Source organism: Octopus bimaculoides, chromosome 15 (assembly GCF_046866305.1).
Source record: "Octopus bimaculoides isolate indiv1 chromosome 15, ASM4686630v1, whole genome shotgun sequence".
Taxonomy (NCBI): Eukaryota; Metazoa; Mollusca; class Cephalopoda; order Octopoda; family Octopodidae; genus Octopus; species Octopus bimaculoides.
In genome coordinates, this window is record NC_142942.1 from 14,333,817 (window position 1) to 14,356,032 (window position 22,216).

Here is a 22,216-nt window from a genome sequence, read left to right on the forward strand (position 1 = left end):
GGATTAAGATGTTTCTGCTCTCGATGGTGGTAGAAAAGACATGGGTAAATGAAAACCTAGCCACATTGTATGCAGTTACACAGACTGCATTAATGTTCTGAATTCAAATTTCACTGAGGTTGACTTTCCCTTTCGATGAAATAAGTATCATTTAAACACCGGAGTTCATGTAATCGACCACCAACAGGTTCAGGCCTTGTGCCTATAACAGAAAAGATTATTAAGTTGGTGTTTGGGACATAAATATATTATGAAATTTTCATGAATGGTTTTCATTTAAATCACTTTAAAACAGGAAGTTTATATGATAGAAGTTGGGGTGGGCTCAAGTGGGTTGGTGCTAAGTGGGTTAAATAAAAACAAAAAGAGAAGTAATTCTTAATGGTTGTTTATTCTTTCTCTTCATTTCCAGGAGTGCTCTCACTCACATGCAACCATTATCATTGTCACAAGCTAGCAATGAAAGACCGTACTTCCTCAGTAAAAATGTACTCAAAGAAGTGGATAACTTCCTCACTGATGTCGTCTTGTGAGTAGTAACACTTACAGATCACTCTTTCTATCTTTTTCTGTAAATTTCTCCTGTTATCTGTGTACCTCTGTATCTATATCTCTTTCTCTCACCCTTTTTTTCTTCTCAATCTCTCTCCTGTTACATCACACTTCTGCCTATATTTCTGTCTTACATCTTGCATCATCATTTTCCATGACCTTCTGTCAACGATTTGCAAGTTTCGAATTTGGTCAAAGTACCAATCCTTTGGCTTTGAATCGAAAAATTCTTGACGGGCTTCTTCAACTTCGTCGAATGACTCAAATCAGCGACCTTTCATAAAGCGCTGCATTGATCGAAAGAGACCATAATCAGTTGGAGCAATGCCTGGATTATAAGCTGGATGCGGCAGAACTTCCACACCGTCCAATTCTTCAATCTTGTTGCTGGTCTTTCTGGCAGTATGCGGCTTTGCATTGTTTTGTTGAAACAAAGGGTGTTTTCGACGAACACAGTGAGTCACCATTGAACATGACATGAACTGAATGTACACACACACCACAAAAATATATAAAAAAGCATTATTTTAACATGGCACACAAACTTTTTCATCAACCTAATACTTTGTATTGCATTTGGTGTTTTTTTTGTTTTGTTACTTAATAATATTTTTTTAATCTTTTTCTTTTTTCCCCCGAAACCTTCAGTGACAGCACAGGCCGTGTTGTACCTGCTGACCTGGACATTCTTCTTAGCTTTAACATGGCTCGTGGAAGCGTTAAAGGACTAATCAGCACAATCAAAGTATTACAAAGTAAGTGTGAAGGGGTCATGTTATTGCTTTTTAAGGAGGTGGGTGGGGAGCTTACAGATCTGTTGGTGCATTGAACAAATTGCTTGACAGAAGTTCTTCCGTAAGGCGGCGTGCTGGCAGAAACGTTAGCACGCCGGGTGAAATGCTTAGTGGCACCTTGGGCAAGTGTCTGCTACTATAGCCTTGGGCCGACCAAAGCCTTGTGAGTGGATTTGGTAGATGGAAACTGAAAGAAGCCCGTCATATATATGTGTGTGTATATATATATATATATATATATATATATATATATATATGTATATATATATATATATATATGTGTGTGTGTGTGTGTGTGTATATGTTTGTGTTTGTACCCCCTAACATTGCTTGACAATTGATGCTGGTGCCTCTATGTCCCTGTAACTTAGCAGTTCAACAGAAGAGACCGATAGAATAAGTACCAGGCTTACAAAGAATAAGTCCTGGGATTGATTTGCTCGGCTAAAGGCGGTGCTCCAGCATGGCCGCAGTCAAATAACTGAAACAAATAAGAGAATAAGAGAATACACATATTAATTTATAATTAAAATTTTTTTTTTTTTTTTGGCAGATTTTCCTGATCTGAGTTTATCTTGCAATCAACTGATGACCAAAATGATAAAATCGAAAAACACAGCTTTGGAGAAGCAATGTAAGTATTGCCAGAACAGAAATACTATCGTATCCTTCTTTGTGTAAGACCTCCTCCTCCTCATCATCATCATCGTTTAACATCTGTTTTCCATGCTGGCATGGGTCGGATAATTTAACATGACCCTGTGAGCCATAAAGCGGCATTGAGTTCCAATCTCTACTTTGGCACGGTTTCTGTGGCTGGATACCCATCCTAACCACTTTACAGACTGTTCTGGATGCTTGTTTTATGGCACTGGCCCTAATGAGATCACCGAGTACCTCGTAAGACAAGACCCCTCAATCGAGTGGAGATGTAGTACTGAGACAGGTGGCTTTATGCCAAGTTTTTACATGTTAATGTAGGGTGTAATTTGCACAAGATTTGACTGTTGTCACTCTCCTATGTCATGGTTTCTACAGATGGGTGCTCTTCCTAATACTAACACTTTTACAGTGAGTATAGGTTTTTTTTTAACATGGTACTAATGCTAGTGAGGTCACCAATTAAGTTGCAAGATGAGACCTCTCGATTGAGTTGGGTATACTATTAAAAGAGTATATGCTGTGATTGAGAAGACCTGGCAAGGAAAGTGGGATCACACCTGTGGCCTACACCAGTGTCGCACAACCAGCCCATTTAAAAAGTACCTTTGAATTGTTGGGTGACATTCCGTGCTTGAGGAGATCTATTGAGTCAAGTAAATCAAAATCAAATCACATCACAATCAAATGGAAATTGTAGTTGTGGCTGTTAGCAGTGCTGGTGGCACACAATAAACACCATTCATTCATGCGTGGATCGCTGCCAGACTTGCCCGACTGGCTCCTTGTGCTGGTGGCATGTAAAAAGCACCATCCGAACGTGGTTGGCGTTAAGAAGGGCATCCAGCTGTAGAAGCATTGCCAGATCAGATTGGAGCCTGGTGCGGCCTCCTGGCTTGCCAGTACCCAATCAAACCGTCCAACCCATGCCAGCATGGAAAACGGACGTTAAATGACGACGACGATGATGATGATGGGTTTATGCCAGATTTTGAGAAGTTAAAATAGGGTATAATTTGAGTGAGATTTGGCTGCTATTGTAACTGTTATGTCTCAAAGCTACTGCTATCTAGCACCTTCAGATGATCTCTACTCAACCGCTACACAACTGCTACTCGACTGCTACTCAACTCACCTACCACGGCCAGACTACCTCTATTTATATGTCTTGGGAGATCCTACTTCTTTGCCTGGGGGGCATCGACACAACAGTAACAAATTGAATGACTATGCACAGGTGTTATCATTAGCTTATCAATCACCTAACTCTTTTACTATGTTTTTTGATTCCTGTTTTGTATATTCCAGCCAGTTCTTTCTACTTGCCATTGTGTGGTTGCGAAGGAGGACAACTAGAAGACAAATCAAAGCAAAACAGCAACAACAGTAGCAGCAGCAGCAATACTACGAATCTACGAAGCATTCAAGGTTAGATTTCTTTCCATACTAATGTTCTGCTTTATTTAACCTTTTTCCCCCTAAAGGTGTGGACATGGCCATGTGGTTAAGATGTTCGCTTTGTAACTCTGTTGTTTTGGGTTTGATCCCATAGTGTGCAAGTGTCTTCTCTAGTCCTGGTCCGACCAATACCTTCTCAGTTAATTTGGTAGATGGAAACTGTGTGGAAGCTCCCTGTATATACAGGGTGCGGCAGAAGTAACACCCTTTTTGCATTTAATAACTTTTATAGTATATAAATATTTATTAAGTAATTTTTTATTAGACACAAATTTACTTGCATGTTTTATTTTAGCATGGTTTCTATGGCTGGAAACTTTTCCTAACCTTAACCACTTTACACAGTGCACTTGGTGCATTTCATCATTGCACCAGCACTACAGAGTTGCCTTGTCCTCTCTATCCCAGAATAAGACAATTGAGTATAGCTTTTTGGATGCTGATGGTTTGTCACAGCTGAAATTCAGTCTGTTCTGATGATAGAACATTTTGGCACTGGAGGTAAATGAACGCACACATACATGTGCATACACACACGCCCACCTCTCTATCTTCTTTGTCAACTTTCTCTCTTTCCTCATACCCTCTCTTTTTTCTGTCTTCCTGTCTCCCTATAGTTTACCTTACGGAAGGCAGGAAAAGTGTTGACCTCTTCTTCAAGGCTCCTGATTTCGTTACCTTAACGAAGTTGATGATCAAGGTGAGTTGAATTCATTTCATAAAACGCCATTGTCATTGTCAGCAACATCATCATCATCATCATCGTCATCATTAACATTGTCCTCTTTATTATCGTCATCATCTTCATCAGTGACATCATCATCTTCATCAGTGTCATCATCATCTTCATTGTCATCTTTGTTATTGTCTTCATTGCTGTCATCATCATCATCATTGTCATTACCGTTCTCATTGTTGTCATCATTGTGATGATGATCATCATCATCGTATTTGTCATCATTACCAGTGTTATCATCATCATCATCATCTCTTTTATACATCATCATCTCTTTTATACATCATCATCTCTTTTATACATCATCATTTTCTTCCTTTTGTACTTGTATTTCTTTTACATGTCTCATTTTTTTTCCAGCTCCATCTCTTCATAACTTTTCTTCATCACAGCATAGACAACATATTTCCATGTTTATTCTTCACGTTATTTTTGTTGTCCACCTTGGCTATCTTCTCTTTGGCCCCAACAGCCAGTACCCTATGGAGTGGACAGTAGAGAAAACAAAATGCTCCAAACTGTTTAACTGTTCCACCATAGCATCAACCATTACATATCAGATTGAATACTTGATGGAGGATATAGAGGAGGGGGCTCTTTAGAACATTCTTAATCATTTGACTCACCTCTCGAAACTTCTATCCTGTTGCAGTTAGTGAAATGACTAAATAGATATTGTTGGATTACTAACTCACAGCTCTTGAGTTCAGTTCCACCGTGAAGAATTCCCTTGTCCACACTATTCATCTGGCTGTCGCGAAGGAGCAGACACCAGATCATCTGCTTATGTTATATTGCACAATAATGAGCTCTCTTGTTGCTTCAATGGATAAGGGTTTAGCTAAGCAAAATGCTACAGGTCTGGAAAAACGGCCATATGTAACATGGCACTAAAAATATACCAAATTTTCCCACTCTTCTCTTTTGTTACACACACACACACACACACACACATGCATGCAATTCTTAACCCCAAATTAGCTGGTTATCTTTAAGTATCTCATTATATTTTTACTCTCATTGTCTTCAGGTAATCAGTGGTTCTCGTGGTTCCAGACAAGGATTGGTGTTTGTCTACGGTGATCAGTATGTAACTAAGGCTTTTTTTTTACCTACTTTCCTTCTTTCTTTCTACACTTTTTATTCTTTGCTTTTTCTTTATTCTTTTTCCCCTTTGTTTCTTTACCTGTCCTTCCTTCCTTCCTCCCTCCCTCTGTGTGTGTGTGTGTGTGTGTGTGTGTGTGTGTGTGTGTGTAGCCATGTGTGGAGGGTAGCCATGTGTCAGTATCTGTGTATGTGTGTGCTTAACAGCATTTTGCTCATTTTCACAATCTGAGTTCAAATTCTGCTGAGGTTGATTTGGCCTTTCATCCTTTCAGGGTCAGTAAATTAAGTATCGGAGGAACAATGGGGTTGATGTAATTGACTTATCCCTTCCCCCGAAATTGCTGGCCTTGTGCCAAAATTTGAAACCATTGTTATTTATTTATTTATTTATTTATTTATTTATTTATTCCAATTTCTGATACTAAGATCTTTTAACTCTGTCATTTTCTTTGATTTTTTTTTTTTTTTACTTTCAGAAATGATTTCTGTCAAGATGACCATGTTAGTAAATACTCAGCCTATGATGAATGGACCCAGCAGGATATCCAGTCTCACTTGGCGTATGTCTTTAGTTTGTTCTTTTCTACATTCATGACAGGTAGATTGAAATCTCACTGTCTACCCTACTGCACAAAAGTCCTTCCATCATGACTGACTGTATTTTGTCCTGTACTTTTCTCTTGTGTGTTTATGCATTTTTCACTTGTTGGTGATGTCCTGTACACAAAGTGTATTTTTTATTTTATGTATATATATATATATATTCATGTATTCATATTTAGTAATTCGGCATTTTTTCATTTGCTGCCGACTGAAATCACGCCTGTGCAGTGAATTTGAAAAATTATAATATATAATGATGAGTCATGTGTTATTCTGTCTCTAAATTATATGTTAGTGTTTTGGCGTTGCCACTGATGAGAACTTCGTTTAGCAAATTATTTTATTTGCTAATTAAAGTTCGAAACCTAGGTATGACTGTAAAAAACAAGGTAAAAGTTTTCATTTTCCATTCCCTTCGAAATTACTCTTAAATGTGGTTTTGGATGTTTTGACTGCTCCTTCTAGCGTGTAAGGCTGCCTGTTAAGGGTCACCTCTTTTGTGTTTAAATGTACACTAATGTTATATATATATATATCCATCAGACTGGAGCCTGGTGTTGCCATCCGGTTTCACCAGTCCTCAGTCAAATCGTCCAACCCATGCTAGCATGGAAAGCGGACGTTAAACGATGATGATGATGATGATGACTTATACTTTTCTCTGTTTATAGTCAGGAGCTGAGTGTACCCTATTCAGAAAATGATCCAGTGGCTGCCTTTCATTTTGAAGACACCTGGTATGTAGCTACTCTATTTATTTATTGTTTTTGTGGACAAGTTGGAAAGCATAAAGGCCTCCTCTTGTGTGTGATATTAGGATTGTATATATACACCATGCACACATACATTCACATATGTGCCAAACACATATACAACAGTATACACACAACACATATACATGTATATAATATGTGCACTATAAACATATACATCTACACACATACATCAAGAAGCCAAGCAAAGTGAAATCGTAGTTGTGGCAGATACTGGTGTCATGCAAATGGTACCTGTGCTGGTGGCACATAAAAGGCACCCATTACACTCTTGGAGTGGTTGGTGTTAGGAAAGGCATCCAGCCATAGACACCATGCCAAATCATACTGGAGTCTTACCAGCTCTGTTCAGACCATCTAACCTATGCCAGCATGGACAACTGATGTTATATAATGATGATGATGATAACACAACACACACATACATATATATACATCTACGTACACACCACAATTATGCATCAATGTACACACTACACTCATATGTCTACATGCACATATATATACTTACATTCTCACTATGTATATACATTTGTATATATACTCCACTTGCATACATTTACATATAAACTTCATTTTGAGTTACAAACAATGCCTCTACATGTTCTCTTGATTTGCTAGAAATAAAAGCCGATTCTCTCTCAACTATCTTAACAGAAGAATACATTAGATATTGTAGTTCTAGATACAATCATATATTTGAAAATAGGATGGCGTGGTCATGGTTGGAAGGCCTTTGATCATAGATCTGTTTGATCAAGCCCGGCTTTGGGTTAAAGCCAGGCTTGATCACTTACATGTCCGCCTATACATGGCAACATACATACATGATTACCTACATACACACTCACTCATGGCTACACACACACACGTACACAGATACTGACACATGGCTATCCCCCATACATGGCTATACACACACACACACACACACACACACACACACACACACACACACAGAACTTCATACAAGTATACACTCACATCAGGAAAGAAATGACAATGTGATATGGTAGTTTAATTTGTTTTTATTTTCCCACCCAGGGACGAGTTGGAAATTCCAGTTCTTTGGTATCCAGAAGGAAAGGTTAGTTTAGTCGTTTGTTTGAATGACATTTTTAAAAAATTAATTGTGGGTGGTGGGGTATACATGATATTGATAAATATAAAACATTTTATAACCCATTCTTTATAACCCATCTATTTATCTATTGCATATTATTCAGTTACTTGTGTGTGTGTGTGTGTGTGTAGTATTTTATTCTATATTATATATAAATGTTATTGTTTTTTATTAGTATGTATAATGAATGTGTTCTGTATATATTTTACCAGTTTGTGTTAGTGAAGTTTTTGGAGCCTCGAAGTGACACCAGTGGGAAACTGGGTGTGAAGTCCATACAGTTCTCTGGTTTCCACAAAAAGATTACCTTCTCAAGAATGCTACCTGTAAGTCTATATGATATTTCTTATCCTTGTTGTATTGTTTGTTTTTGTAACTGTAATCAACATAAACAAAATGCAATTCCCATTTTATATATATAGTTCCAGCGTTTTGAAGAGTGTGAAACCATCTCTCTACCTCTATTGTTCCCAGACGTACTCTGACCCTAGTAGCAGGACTTTTCTTGCTGTAGAAAATATGCCTCAACAAATTCTGTCTGGCCAATGCAAGCATGGGGAGGTGTATACTTAAGCAATGGTGATGACAATGATGATGATATTTGTGGGGATCCTTGTTCACTTTTGTATATTTGACCATGTTCATTCAGTAAATCAGCGAAACAATTTTCCACCATAACACTAAACTCTCTTTTGTTCTCATCCCTCAGCCACAACCATTGTTTAATCCAAAGAAAGAATTGGTAACTGTCAATGAGATACAGACTCTCATTCTGAACTTCCTGATAGATTTGGCACAAGTGCAGGTATTGTCTCCGTTTCACTTTTTCACCTTCCCTACTTTCTTCTTCATTCTCTGTCTCACATCTGAGAAAATGTGAAGTAAATAATTTTAAGTGTGAGTCTCAAAGTGGATTCAACTATTAATTAGTTGCATGTATTATATTGGGGTAACCACTGACCTTTTCTCCATCCAAGGGACCTGTTTCTGTCCCTTTATCATACTATAACCTCACATCAAGCTGTCATAAAGCTACCTCCCTCAATATTACATCCACACTCAGTTGAGGTATCTAGTTTTGCAAGTTACTTGGTGACCTCATTGGTGTTGGTGCCATGTGAAAAGCACCCACAGAACACTCTGGCAAGGTTTCTACAGATGGATGCCCTTTCTAATGTCAACCACTTTCCAAAGTAGAAAAATAGAGCTTGGTGCAGTCCTCATCTCTTAAATATAGAACACAATAATATACATTGAATAATGAGTTATTCCAACTAAATTATTTCAAAATACTTTAGTTCATATCCTGAAATATCATATCCAAAATACATTACTATATTTAACTTGTTTCAAAATTATGGATTCCCAATTACATTTTTACATTGAAATCATTTAAAAATACATTATTAAACATTCCAAAGTCCATAATTACAAAAATATATAATTAAATATTTCAAAGTACATATTTACAAACCGGTTTTACTTCTTATTGATGATATTCAATGCAATGTACATATGTACATGTATATTTCTCTATATATACTTTATTATTTTTTTGCAGTTCAGCACCAAAAAAGTGAACCGACTTGACGTGTTAGATGTCGATGACATACCAGTCCAGGACATTTGGAATCTTTTCCGCATTTATATAAAAGAGTAAGTGACCTATTTATAATTTTAATAGTTTCTTTGTTGTTTTCTGAACCCTGTTGATTTTCTAAATTTTGTTTCTTATTTCTCCTCATGCACGTTTCCACAGCAGATATTGGTCTGCAGAAGTTCAGACCTTTTCTCAACCACATAAGCTTTTCTCTAATTAGGTGTGTAGTCCAGCAAAGGTCATGAACACTGCTTTGTATTCTCTGACTAACTAATAAGTCTTCATCTCTCTTCATCCATCCATCTGTCTGTTTGTCTATCCATCCACCATGATAATAATATTTTATGTCCTGTGTACAAATGTAGGTTCAACTCTCTGGGGAAGCCTTTAACTTTTTCTATCAAAAGGGTTTTTCAACCAAATGGCTTTCATGCTATTATTATTTATAGATTCATCTACTTAGATTCCACCATTAGAAATGAAATAATTTTTTTTTTTTTGTAGGGAGAACTTTGAAAAAGCTGGTGCTTTGATCCGACTCCTTCATTGTCTCTTACCCGTCATGACATCACTGAATGAAGATCAAAAGGTTAGTTCATTCCCAACTGACACTTCTTTCACTCTGCTCATCTTATTTCTTTGTAGAACTGTTTTAACCCTTTTGATACCAACCCGCCCAAGACCACCCCTGGCTCTGATACAAATTTCCTGTTTTAAAGTGATCTAAATTAAAACCTTCCAACATATTTCAGGTTAATTTTTGCTTCAAATACAATCTTAGTAGTGACAAAATTATTTTACCAAATTCTTCATTATTTTCATAATTAATTGAAACAAAGGCCGTTAAGGGTGTTGGAAGAATGCTGACAGGATTCAGTTTGATTATTGGGATCTTTTCCCTTTGAACGACACATCGAGAAATTAATTCTTTGTAACTAAACACTTTCGAACTTCGGACACTGGTAGAATGTGTCATATAAAACATCTTTTACTCTTAGCGTTGTTGAGAAAAGTTTATATTTTCAAAGTTATTTCGTGTTAAAGTTGTCGTATTTCGATAATTTCAACCAATCAATGATGTGTATTCAGCTGAATAAAATTACTGCTGCTGTTTGTCTATGCCCTTGGTCTGACTAAAGTCTTGTGAGTTGATTTGGTTGGCAGAAACTGAAAGAAGTAAAAGATAAAATAAATACAAGCAAGGAAAGAGTATGTAGATATCATGGTGGCGAGCCTCTAAGGGGGCTACAAATCCCTCTGGAGATTCTGTAAGGGGTTCTTGTTATTAATCCCTCTTTTTTTGTCACCAGTGTGTTTTGTGTCAATATGGTGTATGGGATAGGGGTGGGGGTTGTGCTTCCTATCCACTCCTTCTGCCACTGATCTTCACTGTCAAAATGAATAGAATGTAGACTCTGTAATATAAAGAACCTGTCCTTGCCTCCTGTCACCAATCTCCACTTTGGCAGCAGAAGCAGTGAAGACTATAAAAGGCTTGTATACTTCTTTGTTACCAATATCCATTGTCCACAAGAGAGAGAGAGAAAGAGAGTGTGGTGTGTGTGAGAATTGAACCACTATCACCTCCAACAACAGCAGCTCTATACAAATGATTAATTTGTTGTTTATTTTTTTCATTTTCAGGCTGCCATTGTAGACATGTTCCACTATTTATGTCAGACTTTGGACAATCAATGTGACAACACGAATCCTATGTACAAAATGATCCGACAACTGATTTATGATGGTGATTATTATTATTATTATTATTATTATTATTATTATTATTATTATTATCATCAATAAGGCGGTGAGCCGGCAGATTCTTTAGCACGCGGGGCAGAATGCTTAGCAGCATTTCATCTGTCCTCATGTTCTGAGTTCAAATTCCATCGAGGTCAACTGCCTTTCATCCTTTTGAGGTCACTGAAATAAGTATCAGTAATACACTGGGGTCGATGTAATTGACTAGTCCCCTCGTGTATATACCCTTGAAGTTAGTGCTCCAACATGGGCAGAACTGATTGATTGAAAAAATAAAAGAATGATGTATATTATAAATCATTGTTTGATTAGCAGAGATAGTAGATTGTTTACATTAAATGATTGGCAATGTTTAGTTTTGTTTCCTCGACTTTCTGAGTTCTAAACCTACCAAGGTTAACAAGCACCAGTAATATACTGAGGTTGAGGCTGTTTTTTATGCGTTTCCTTAACCTTTTAGCATTCAGATTACTCTACCAAAATACAATGCTTATTTATTCACATTATTTTGAATTAATCTGGCATTAGCTCATGGCTTTGATATTTCAATGATATGGCTGCTTATTTTTAGAAAGACATTGTAGGGTAGGTGTGAGAGGCTAGATCTGGCCAGTTTGAACATTAAACAGGTAGACCTCAACATCTGGCTGGTTTAAATGCTAAGGGGTTAAAGATTTGTGACTTGATTAGAAGTTATTATTAATAAATAATAATAAAGTTTCCAAGTGAACTGTTATTTCCTCTTACCTTCTATTTTGTTTCCACTCACTCCTTTTCGCTCTCTCCCTCACTCTCCTTTACAGTTACACTCTCACTCACTCCTTTACTCACACTCATTCAATCTACTTTACACATGCACACACAATCTTCCTTATTCACTTATTGACAATCCCTTACACTTTCACTCACACTCCATTACTTACTCACTCACTCACTCACCCTCTCTTCCTCCCTTCCTCACACTCTCACTCACTCTCCATATTCCCTTTTTAAGGTGCTGCAGTGTTTTTCCCAGACAAAGAATCCCGTGGCAGTAAACTCCTCAATTTGATGGATGATGTTGAGGTCAGTGGTAGAATATTTTTAACAAAAACTCGATAATGTATTCTTTCTGTTTCTATCTATATATCTATCTGTCTGCACAGACACACACATAGAAATCTGTTACATGCAACAGAACCAGTGTTTGATTAAAATATGTATATATATATATTTGATAGTGTATGTGTGTGCATAGGGAAGTATTTGTATAGTTGTTCTAAAACAGTGTTTGTTATAATGCTTAGAGGCATCATGTACATCTAACAAAATCTAAAAGATCTTGATTTCAACCATGTTTGGGTCTTTTCAACCTTGATGTGTTTGGAGCCACTCAAATTCTCTCAATCAAATCATTCATATGTCACTCAATATTTAATATGAATTATCTTGGAGTATATGTTTGGGAGTGATTTTAAGGTGCAATTCCATGGTCATTCATGACCCTCTTTGGTCATTAATGACCATGGGATTGCACCTACGAAGTTACATTCTGAAGCATAAATTTGGGCAAGGTTGTTTATGAAAGACCAGCAGTCGTCCATGCATACCAGCCTCCCCTCTCCATGCCACTGATGTTGTCCAAGGGAAAGGCAAAGACTGATACAGCTTGGCACCAGTGACATCACAACTCATTTCTACAGCTGAGTGAACTGGAGCAGTGTGAAATAAAGTAACTTGCCCAAGAACACAACACACTGTCCAGTCCAGGAATCGAATTCACTACCTGACGATTGTGAGCCTGATGCTCTGACCACTGAGCCATGCATGTAACATTCCTGAAATATATATTGTGTAAATATTGAGAGCCTAGTACTCTAAAGGTAATTTATATTATACTGATGATAGCTGATGATGATGAAGACAATAATGATGGTGCAGATATGGAGAGGTTTATAGTGATGATGGCTAGATACATTCAAATGTAAGGTAATTTCTGTCATTGATGAAAGCGACGATTTGAAGGTTATGATGATAAATTTTTCTTGCAGTGTATGTTGGAGAATGATTATTTTAAGAAAGTCATTATATCATCATCATCATCATCGTTTAACGTCCGCTTTCCATGCTAGCATGGGTTGGACGATTTGACTGAGGACTGGTGAAACTGGATGGCAACACCAGGCTCCAATCTAATTTGGCAGAGTTTCTACAGCTGGATGCCCTTCCTAACGCCAACCACTCAGAGAGTGTAGTAACATTCCTAAAATAATTGTTATGTAAATATTGAAAGCCTGATCCTCATAAGGTCAGTTCTCTTATACTGATGATGAGGATGATGTTCATGATAATAATAATAATAATAATGATGGTGGGCAGGTGGGTAGCTGGGGTAAATTGCCCAGGGCAAGCATCAGAATTGCACCCCCACCAACCAAAAAGTAGAAACTCGCATAGAAATGACTTAATTAGAAAATGATCTTGGCTAAAATTACACCCGCCTCAAAGTGGCACCCAGGGCATGTGCCCTGCTTTCCCCACCCTAGCTACAACCCTGATGGTGGGGATATGGGGAGGTTTATAGTGATGATGGCTAGATACATATGCAAGTATAAGGTCATTTCTGTCAATGATGAAAGCGATGATTTGAAGGTTATGATGATAATAATATTAATAGTGATAGTGATGGTTGCATGCATCTAAAATTGTTTCCGTTTTCTATTGGCAGAAATTAATTGAGAAGCCGTCTGTCCAACTTGTCTTTCAATCCCTCTGTCAGTTCTACACTACAGCTGATCCAATGAGTTTGTTATATTTGCCCAGTGGGAACCTAGACAAAGCTGAGGTAGGTACAACTTCGTTTTCATGTTATTGTTTGTTTTCTCTTTCTACTTTGTTTTATTTATGTTTGTTGGTTTTCATCTTTTACTTGTTTCACTCATTAGACTGTGGCCATACTGGGGTACCACCTCGAAGGATTTTTAGTTGAGTGAATTAACCCCAGTACTTATTTATTTTTTTCGTTAAGCCTGGTACTTATTCTGTTGGTCCCTTTTGCCAAACTGCTAAGGTATGGGGATGTAAACACACCAACATCTATTATCAAGCAGTGGTGGGAGGACAAACACACACACACACACACACACACATACACACACACACACACACACACACACACATACACACACACACACACACATACATATACAATAAGCTTTTTTCAGTTTCTATCTACCCAATCCACTCACAAGGCTTTGGTTGGCCTGAGGCTATATAGTAAAAGACACTTGCCTAAGGTGGTATGCAGTGGGACTGAACCCGGATCCATATGGTTGGGAAGCAAACCATATGGTTGGAGGGTTGCCACTTGAGTGGGGCAAAGGTGTCATCCACCGGGAGTCTCAGGGAATCAACAACAAATGGTGGAAGCAGTGACACACTGTTACCTTGCATGCTTCCATACTACTACCACTACTACTACTACTACTACTACTACTACTACTACTACTACTACTACTACTACTACTACTACCACTACTACTACTATTACCACTACTACTACTACTACTACTACTACCACCACTACTACTACTACTACTACCACTACTACTACTACTATCACTACCACCACCACCGCCGCCGCCACCACCACCACCACCACCACAAGATAATACCTAAAGTAGGTGCTATAATTCAAAATATCTGTCTAGGAAATACTGACATTTCCTGTATTTCTTGCTTGACCTTTCAGAATTTTGACAGCCAGAAGACATTAGCCTTACTGGAGAATCTGATATCTGTGATATACCGTGACCTTTGTGATGTGGTCAACCGAAATTCCACCAATGACCAGTTACTGCCCCTCCACAATCTCTTCAGTTCGCTGCAGGCCACTGTCACCTACTGGTGTTGGCAACACTTGAATTCAAATGACGAGAACAGCAAGGCCATTGCAAAGCATATCTTCCTCAGATGTAAGATAACTTATACTTATTGTGGTTTTTGTTGTTCTTTTGGCTGTTATTGTGATTGTTGTAAACGGAACCATGATTTACTAACATAAACATCAGACATAAGGTGGCGAGCTGGCCGAATCGTTAGCACGCTGGGCGAAATGCTTAGCGGTATTTCGGAGTTCAAATTCCGCCGAGGTCGACTTTGCCTTTCATCCTTTCGGGGTTGATAAATTAAGTACCAGTTACGCACTGGGGTCGATATAATTGACTTAATCCGTTTGTCTGTCCTTGTTTGTCCCCTCTGTGTGTAGCCCCTTGTGGGCAGTAAAGAAATAGGTATTTCGTCTGTCTTTACATTCTGAGTTCAAATTCTGCCGAGGTCGACTTTGCCTTTCATCTTTTCGCGGTTGATAAATAAGGTACCAGTTATGCACTGGGGTCGATGTAATTGTTTTAACCCCATTGTCTGTCCTTGTTTGCCCCCATCTTTGTTTAGCCCATTGTGGGCAATAAAGAAATAAGACATCATATAAATTCATCACCATATGTGTATGTATGTATGTATGTATATATATGTGTGTTTGTGCACATCTTCACCTTATTTTTAACCCTTTAACATTCAAACCAAACATATCTGACCCAAATTCCCTACTTGTTTTATGTTCAAAGCCAGTGAGGTCTGGCCTCTCACACCTTTGCTACAATGTCATTCTGAAAATAAGCATTCGTATTATCGAAATCTTGAAGCTACAAGATAATGCATGATTACTTCAAAGACTATGTGAATAAATAAGCATTTTATTTAACAAAGCAATCTGAATGCTAAAGGGTTACATATGGTGATGTATAAATAGTCCAGCACAAACCATTTCAATAACTCCTTAGGCCAGCCCAGATGTAGGAAACCATTGTTTAAGGATGTTCTGGTCATGACCTCCTATCTTTTTATTCAGGTATAATGTATCTAAGGCTACATTATTCATTATATCCTTCATTTTTTGTTTAAGACTTTAGAGTCTGGCTCGAAGGAACCTTGGCTGCTATTTCTAGCAGGTTTGGCGACCATGTTGAGAAGCTCTTTTGTTTGCCTTTTTTTTTTTAATAATCTCATCGTTGCTGAATAAATTAACATACCTAATTTGTTTTATGAATGCTATATAATTGAATAATTAAATCTATATTTCTTTTTTTTTTTCTCTTTTTACCAGTTTCCTTATCAATTGCTCAAAAGGTAGAAGAGGCCTTTCAGTTCCTTCTGGCCAAAAAAGAGGATGTGGTGAGTTTCATTCTGTCCAATTGTTATTATTTCCAATTTTTTTTTCTGAATTAGCAAGTAAGCCTTAAGTATTTGTAGAGCTGTTGTGGTTTAATCAAGGTGAGACCTGACTGAGCATTCCGGCATGCCCACCCTGTCTTATTAGTGGTATCTAGGACTATGTTGTCTAATTACCCTATTTATAAGTCCAGGCATGGCTGTGTGGTTAAAAAAGTTATTTCTCAACAATGTGGTCTTGGGTTCAGTTCCTATCTGAGGCACCTTGAGCAAGTCTTCTACAGCCCCAGACTGACCTAAGCTTTATGTGAGTAACACTACAAATAATCAGCATTCTACAAATTGTCCACTCTCTATAAACTGCTCTTGTGATACCATATGTAGCCTTAATATATTTAGTGTATTTAAGGCGACAAACTGGCAAAATCGTTAGCATGCCGGGCAAAATGCTTAGCAGTATTTTGTCTGTCTTTACATCCTGGGTTCAAATTTCACCAAGGTTGACCTTGCCTGTCATTGTTTTAGTGTTGATAAAATATGTACCAGTTGTGTACAGGGGTTGATGTAATTGACTTAACCTCTTCCTCTGAAATTGCTGGCCTTGTGCCAAAATTCGAAACCAGTTCTTTTTATTCTTCTACTTGTTTCAGTCAGTTGACTGTGGCCATGCTGCAGCACTGCTTTGAAGAGTTTTTAGTTAAACAAATTGACCTCAGGACTTTTTTTTTTAAAGCCTAGTATTTATTCTATCGGTCGCTTTTGACGAACCACTAAGTTACGGGGACGTAAACACACCAACACCGGTTGTCAAGTGGTGATAGTGGAACAAAGACACAGATAGATATATACATTCATTCATACATACATGTGTGTATATATATATATATATATATATATATATATATACGACTGTCTTCTTTCAGTTTCCATCTACTAAATTCACTCACAAGGCTTTGGTCGGTCCGAGGCTATAGTAAAAGACACTTGCACAAGGTGCCACACAGTGGGACTGAACCCAGAACCATGTGGTTGGGAGGCAAACTTCTTACCGGACAGCCACGACTGCATCTATATATTTAGTGTATTTAAATCTAAACCAAATATTTGTTTAATTTACATTGTGATTTCTTTTTCTTTTCCTCTGAAACAGATTGAAGTCTTACCAAAGCTGGATAAACTATTCCCTTCGTTACCATTTCGACAGTTGGTAAGTACTAAATTGATAATATATATATATATATGAGAGAGAGAGAGAGAGAGAGAGAAAGAAAGAAAGCAATAGAGAAATAAACTGAGGTAGGTTGCCTTGTTTATAGATACACTACACCAAGATGACATTCTTGGGAATTGTTCCTATAACACGAGATTATAGAGCCTTCTTTATATTTCTCCTTGCTCTTTAGTTATATATTTCATTGACTGTCTGTTCTGTTTCCAGTTGATTTTGCTGAGTTCCACCATCGAGGTACTGGACCCAGAGTCACGCTGTTTACTGTTGCAGCACTTCAAACCGATTCTGCTTCAACTCCGACAATTGTCTCTGGAACTGCATGAGCTTTTCCCTGACGTAAGTAGTGAATTCTGATCTCTTAGAAATGGCATTGTTGGACTGAATGTGCTGTGATTTAATTTGGAAGAAGTGTATGTGAAAACAACAATGATGACGACGATGATGATGATGATGATGATGATGATATATGATACAAGTGGTGGATAAGTGGTGAGTGCACACAGCATGACATCAAACATCTTCTTCTATAGCCAGCAGGAAAGGCATCCAGCTGTAAAAAACCTGCCTCAGTAAATTTTTGTCTGACCCATGCTAGCATGGAAAAGTGGACATTAAACGTTGATGTGTGGATGTAATCATATATATATATATATATATATATATATATATATATCAAAGAAATAATACATTTCTAAATCTCTCAGAGAGACTTAAGCAGTAGTGATGCGATAAAGTAGTTGTATACTGCCAACTTAAAGTGACAGTCCCAATAAGGGAATATACTACTGCTATTTAGCCCTAGGAAGCTGGACCGCTTCCTGTCGGCCATGAGTTTGTTTCCCCCTCGCAAACATAAGGACACAGGAAATGTGTCAAGGCTGACAGGAAGTGGTCCAGCTTCCTAGGGCTAAATAGCAGTATTATATTCCTTTATGGATTTGAATATCTTCAAGTAAACTGATGTCTGCATGTCAATTTCTCCACTTTCTTCTTTTTCTCAATCAAATATCTTAAATACCTATATATACCAATGCAAAACTAATATATTTAGTTTTCACTAAACACTGGTAGAAAACGGAGAACTAAGCTGCTAGCATCCCTTAAAGGATTATAAGTCCTTGATACAATTAAATATATATATATAATGTAATTACTATGATAGTTACTATCAATATTTAATCTCTTCAGCTTTCTCACAACTTTTGGGTGAATGAGAACAAAGATGATGTCATCTTGAAGGTCTGGCAAGTGGAGTCACCTAGTTGTTATGACAGTAAAGAGCAGATATCTCAGGTAAATGTTGTCTCTCTATTTTAATGTTTTCTCTTTTTTAAATTTAACACACACGCATTCACTATCTTAAAAACATGTGATCCATGATAGATCGTTGACCAAACACCATTCAATTTTTTTTCTCCGTGTTTTTCTCCTTGTTTTCTCCATATTCTTTCTGTTGAAGAGCGTAGCTCGAAACGTTAAAGACTTTCCGTATTCCCGAGCGTCATACTAATACATCCTTTTGTTGTTTACACCACCTGTCCTCGTCTATTGTTGTTTTTTTTCGTACATTCTCCCATATATATATATATATATATATGAGGGGGTGCAAGAGGACCAATTAATTATGATCTGGTTCACCAGTCCTCAGTCAAAATCGTCCAACCCATGCTAGCATGGAAAGCAGACATTAAACGATGATGATGATGATTTCCATATTCCCATAGGCTGGATGGTTTGATAGGCCGCACTAGTGAGGTTGCACTAGTGAGGTTGCCAAGCAACATACAAGACACACAAAAAGAACAAGGAAAAAATCTCCACAACTCAATGGTGGGGGGAATATTTAAGAGGGAGAGGAGGATTTATGTCAGCTGTCGGAAAGGTAAATTATGATAGGACAAGCACAGGTGTCTTGCTATGGAGGAGATACATGTAACACATTACAATGTACCTTCAGCTTGTGAATCTGATCTTGAGACATAGTCATTAGAGAGACCCCCTAAGACATTAACTTTGAAGAAATTCTTTTTTGTTTTATTTGTTAATGTTTCTTTGCCTTTTTTTATTGAGTTTTAATGAGATTGCTCTCTAATTTGTTTTAATGAAAACAAAATTCTTTATTTTTTTTCTTTCCAGGTTTTCCTTTGTCCAGGAGCCTCCAAAATGGTTGTGAACTTTGACAGCTGCTGTGAGACTGAAAGCAGGTATACATGCATGCATACACACACATGTACACATGTGCACACACACTTATTCACATGTGCACATGCATGTATCCACATGCACACCTACACATGCACACGCTCGCTCACACACTTATGTGCACATGTCCACATAGCCATGCAAACACACCCATTCACTTTCACACAGATGTGTGTGCAAACACACATATATACACACAGAATGCAGGTAAAACTGAGTGGTTAAAACTTTCATGTAATTCTGACGTCCTGGGTTCAATCCCACTGCATCGCATCTCAGGCAAGAGACTTCTCTCATAACTCTTGTTAGCACTTAATCACATTGGACAGACAGAAATTGTATGGAAGCCCATTGAAGATATTGTATTTGTAATGGGCCTCACGGAGGCAAGGGAGGAGGTGGTTTAGTATGACCTTCAAATGTTGGGACTCACGGAAGCGACAACAAGTGACCAAGACCTTTGATGATATGCTGTGCTTGAGAAGGCCATTACCAGTGCCATGTAAAAAGCACCCAGTACACTCTGTAAAGTGGTTGGCATTAGGAATGGCATCCAGCCATAGAAACCATGCCAAATCAGACTGAAACCTGGTGCAGTTCTCTGGCTTACCAGTTCCCAGTCAAACCGTCCAACCCATACCAGCATGGAAAGCAGATATTAAATGATGATGATGATGTATTCTCTTCCAGTTACTTTCAGTTGTAAGTGTTACTTTAAGTCCTTAGTCCTGCAGGCAGCCTCACTAGTAAAGCAACTTCACTAGCGTTTTAGTCATCGATGGGCTGACCATGAAACGAATTATACTGGTTTCCATGATTATCAGTTGCAGACCATTTTTGATCTGACTTGACATGACTGCGTCAGAAAGAACTCTGCCAAAGGTACCCTAGAATCAGTTTGTTGTATTTAACCCTTTAGCGTTCACATTATTCTGTCGAAAGTAACGCTTATTTATTCACCTGTTTTGAATTAATCTTGCATTATCTTGAGATTTTCATGAGGTAACTATTAATGTTTAGAATGATATTGTAGAGTTGGTGTGAGGACCTAGATTTGGCCAATTTGGGCATAAAACAGTTAGAATATTTTGGCCTGTTTGAATACTAAAGGGTTAAAAAAGGCAACAGCTCAAGGCTGATGCTTTGAATCATCATCATCATCAACATTTGATGTGCATTTTCTGTGCTGGCATAGGTTGGATGGTTTGACAGATGCCCTTCCTAATGCCAACCACTTTACAGAGTCTACTGGGTGCTTTTTACATGGCACCAGTTTTTCACATGTACTGTTTGAACTAACTATCCAGATGGTTTTGGTGAAAACCTTGTGCTGCAGCTTGGTCTGATATATTTTTTTTTATCTTTCCCCTCGTTACAGATTTGACTATCTTCAGTTCAAGGACAGTGCAGGTAAATCTTTCCGTTTCCACCACAAAGTAGGTATGGCAGACTGGCCGAATACGTTCACCTTCGATGGATCATCACTGTATTTCAACTTCAAATCGGAAACTGGTAAAACAGACTGGGAATACAAGTTTCGAGTGAGTTGGAATTCATTAACTTATTTACCTGAGTCTTCTTCATCATCATCATCATCATCATCATCATCATTTAACGTCTGCTTTCCATGCTAGCATGGGTTGGACGATTTGACTGGGGGACTGGCGAACCAGATGGCTACACCAGACTCCAATCTGATCTGGCAGAGTTTCTACAGCTGGATGCCCTTCCTAACGCTAACCACTCTGAGAGTGTAGTGGGTGCTTTATACATGCCACCGGCACGAGGGCCAGTCTGGCGGTACTGGCAACGGCCACGCTCAAAATGGTGTATTTTACGTGCCACCTGCACAGGAACCACTCTAGCGGCACTGGCAACGATCTCGCTCGAATGTCCTTACAAGTGCCAGGAAGGCGATGCTGGGCACAGGTGCCATCACGATTTCGCTTTCACTTGCCCCAACAGGTCTTCGCAAGCCGAGTTTCGTGTCCAATGAAGGAGACGACATTGGCATGGGTGCGAGACATACATATATGACTGGCACTCTGTCAGTTTCAATGATGAGTGTTCCAGTTGATCTGACAAATGGAACAGCCTGCTTGTGAAATTAATGTGCAAGTGGCTGAGTACTCCACAGTCATACATACCCTTTATGTACTCCTCAAGGAGATTCAGTGTGACACAGAATGTGACAAAGCTGGCCCTTTGAAATACAGGTACTACTCATTTTTGCTAGCCGAGTGGACTGGAGCAACGTGGAATAAAGTGTCTTGCTCAAGGACACAATGTGGCACTGGGTATTGAACTCCCAACCTTATGATCAGGAGCTGAATGCCCTAACCATTAAGCCATGCGCCTTCACACACACACACACACACACACACACACACATACATACATACATA

At 38.2% G+C, this 22,216-nt stretch overlaps 1 protein-coding gene across 2 annotated transcripts in view; it reads left to right on the forward strand.

Moving 5' to 3' along the window:
• Positions 1 to 22,216, forward strand: part of LOC106871052 (zinc finger ZZ-type and EF-hand domain-containing protein 1) — a 90,467-nt gene that overhangs the window by 23,575 nt on the left and 44,676 nt on the right. For both annotated transcript variants that reach the window (XM_089363472.1, XM_089363474.1), the window contains exons 15-37: positions 413 to 529; positions 1,201 to 1,307; positions 1,900 to 1,980; positions 3,315 to 3,434; positions 4,082 to 4,164; positions 5,231 to 5,286; positions 5,784 to 5,867; positions 6,582 to 6,647; positions 7,728 to 7,770; positions 8,019 to 8,132; positions 8,516 to 8,611; positions 9,368 to 9,462; positions 9,911 to 9,995; positions 11,051 to 11,153; positions 12,165 to 12,235; positions 13,878 to 13,994; positions 14,901 to 15,123; positions 16,314 to 16,381; positions 17,529 to 17,585; positions 17,817 to 17,945; positions 18,798 to 18,902; positions 19,746 to 19,813; positions 21,190 to 21,352. In XM_089363472.1, coding sequence (XP_089219598.1) covers positions 413 to 529; positions 1,201 to 1,307; positions 1,900 to 1,980; positions 3,315 to 3,434; positions 4,082 to 4,164; positions 5,231 to 5,286; positions 5,784 to 5,867; positions 6,582 to 6,647; positions 7,728 to 7,770; positions 8,019 to 8,132; positions 8,516 to 8,611; positions 9,368 to 9,462; positions 9,911 to 9,995; positions 11,051 to 11,153; positions 12,165 to 12,235; positions 13,878 to 13,994; positions 14,901 to 15,123; positions 16,314 to 16,381; positions 17,529 to 17,585; positions 17,817 to 17,945; positions 18,798 to 18,902; positions 19,746 to 19,813; positions 21,190 to 21,352 — 2,251 coding nt within the window. The remainder of the gene's footprint in view (positions 1 to 412; positions 530 to 1,200; positions 1,308 to 1,899; positions 1,981 to 3,314; positions 3,435 to 4,081; positions 4,165 to 5,230; positions 5,287 to 5,783; positions 5,868 to 6,581; positions 6,648 to 7,727; positions 7,771 to 8,018; positions 8,133 to 8,515; positions 8,612 to 9,367; positions 9,463 to 9,910; positions 9,996 to 11,050; positions 11,154 to 12,164; positions 12,236 to 13,877; positions 13,995 to 14,900; positions 15,124 to 16,313; positions 16,382 to 17,528; positions 17,586 to 17,816; positions 17,946 to 18,797; positions 18,903 to 19,745; positions 19,814 to 21,189; positions 21,353 to 22,216) is intronic.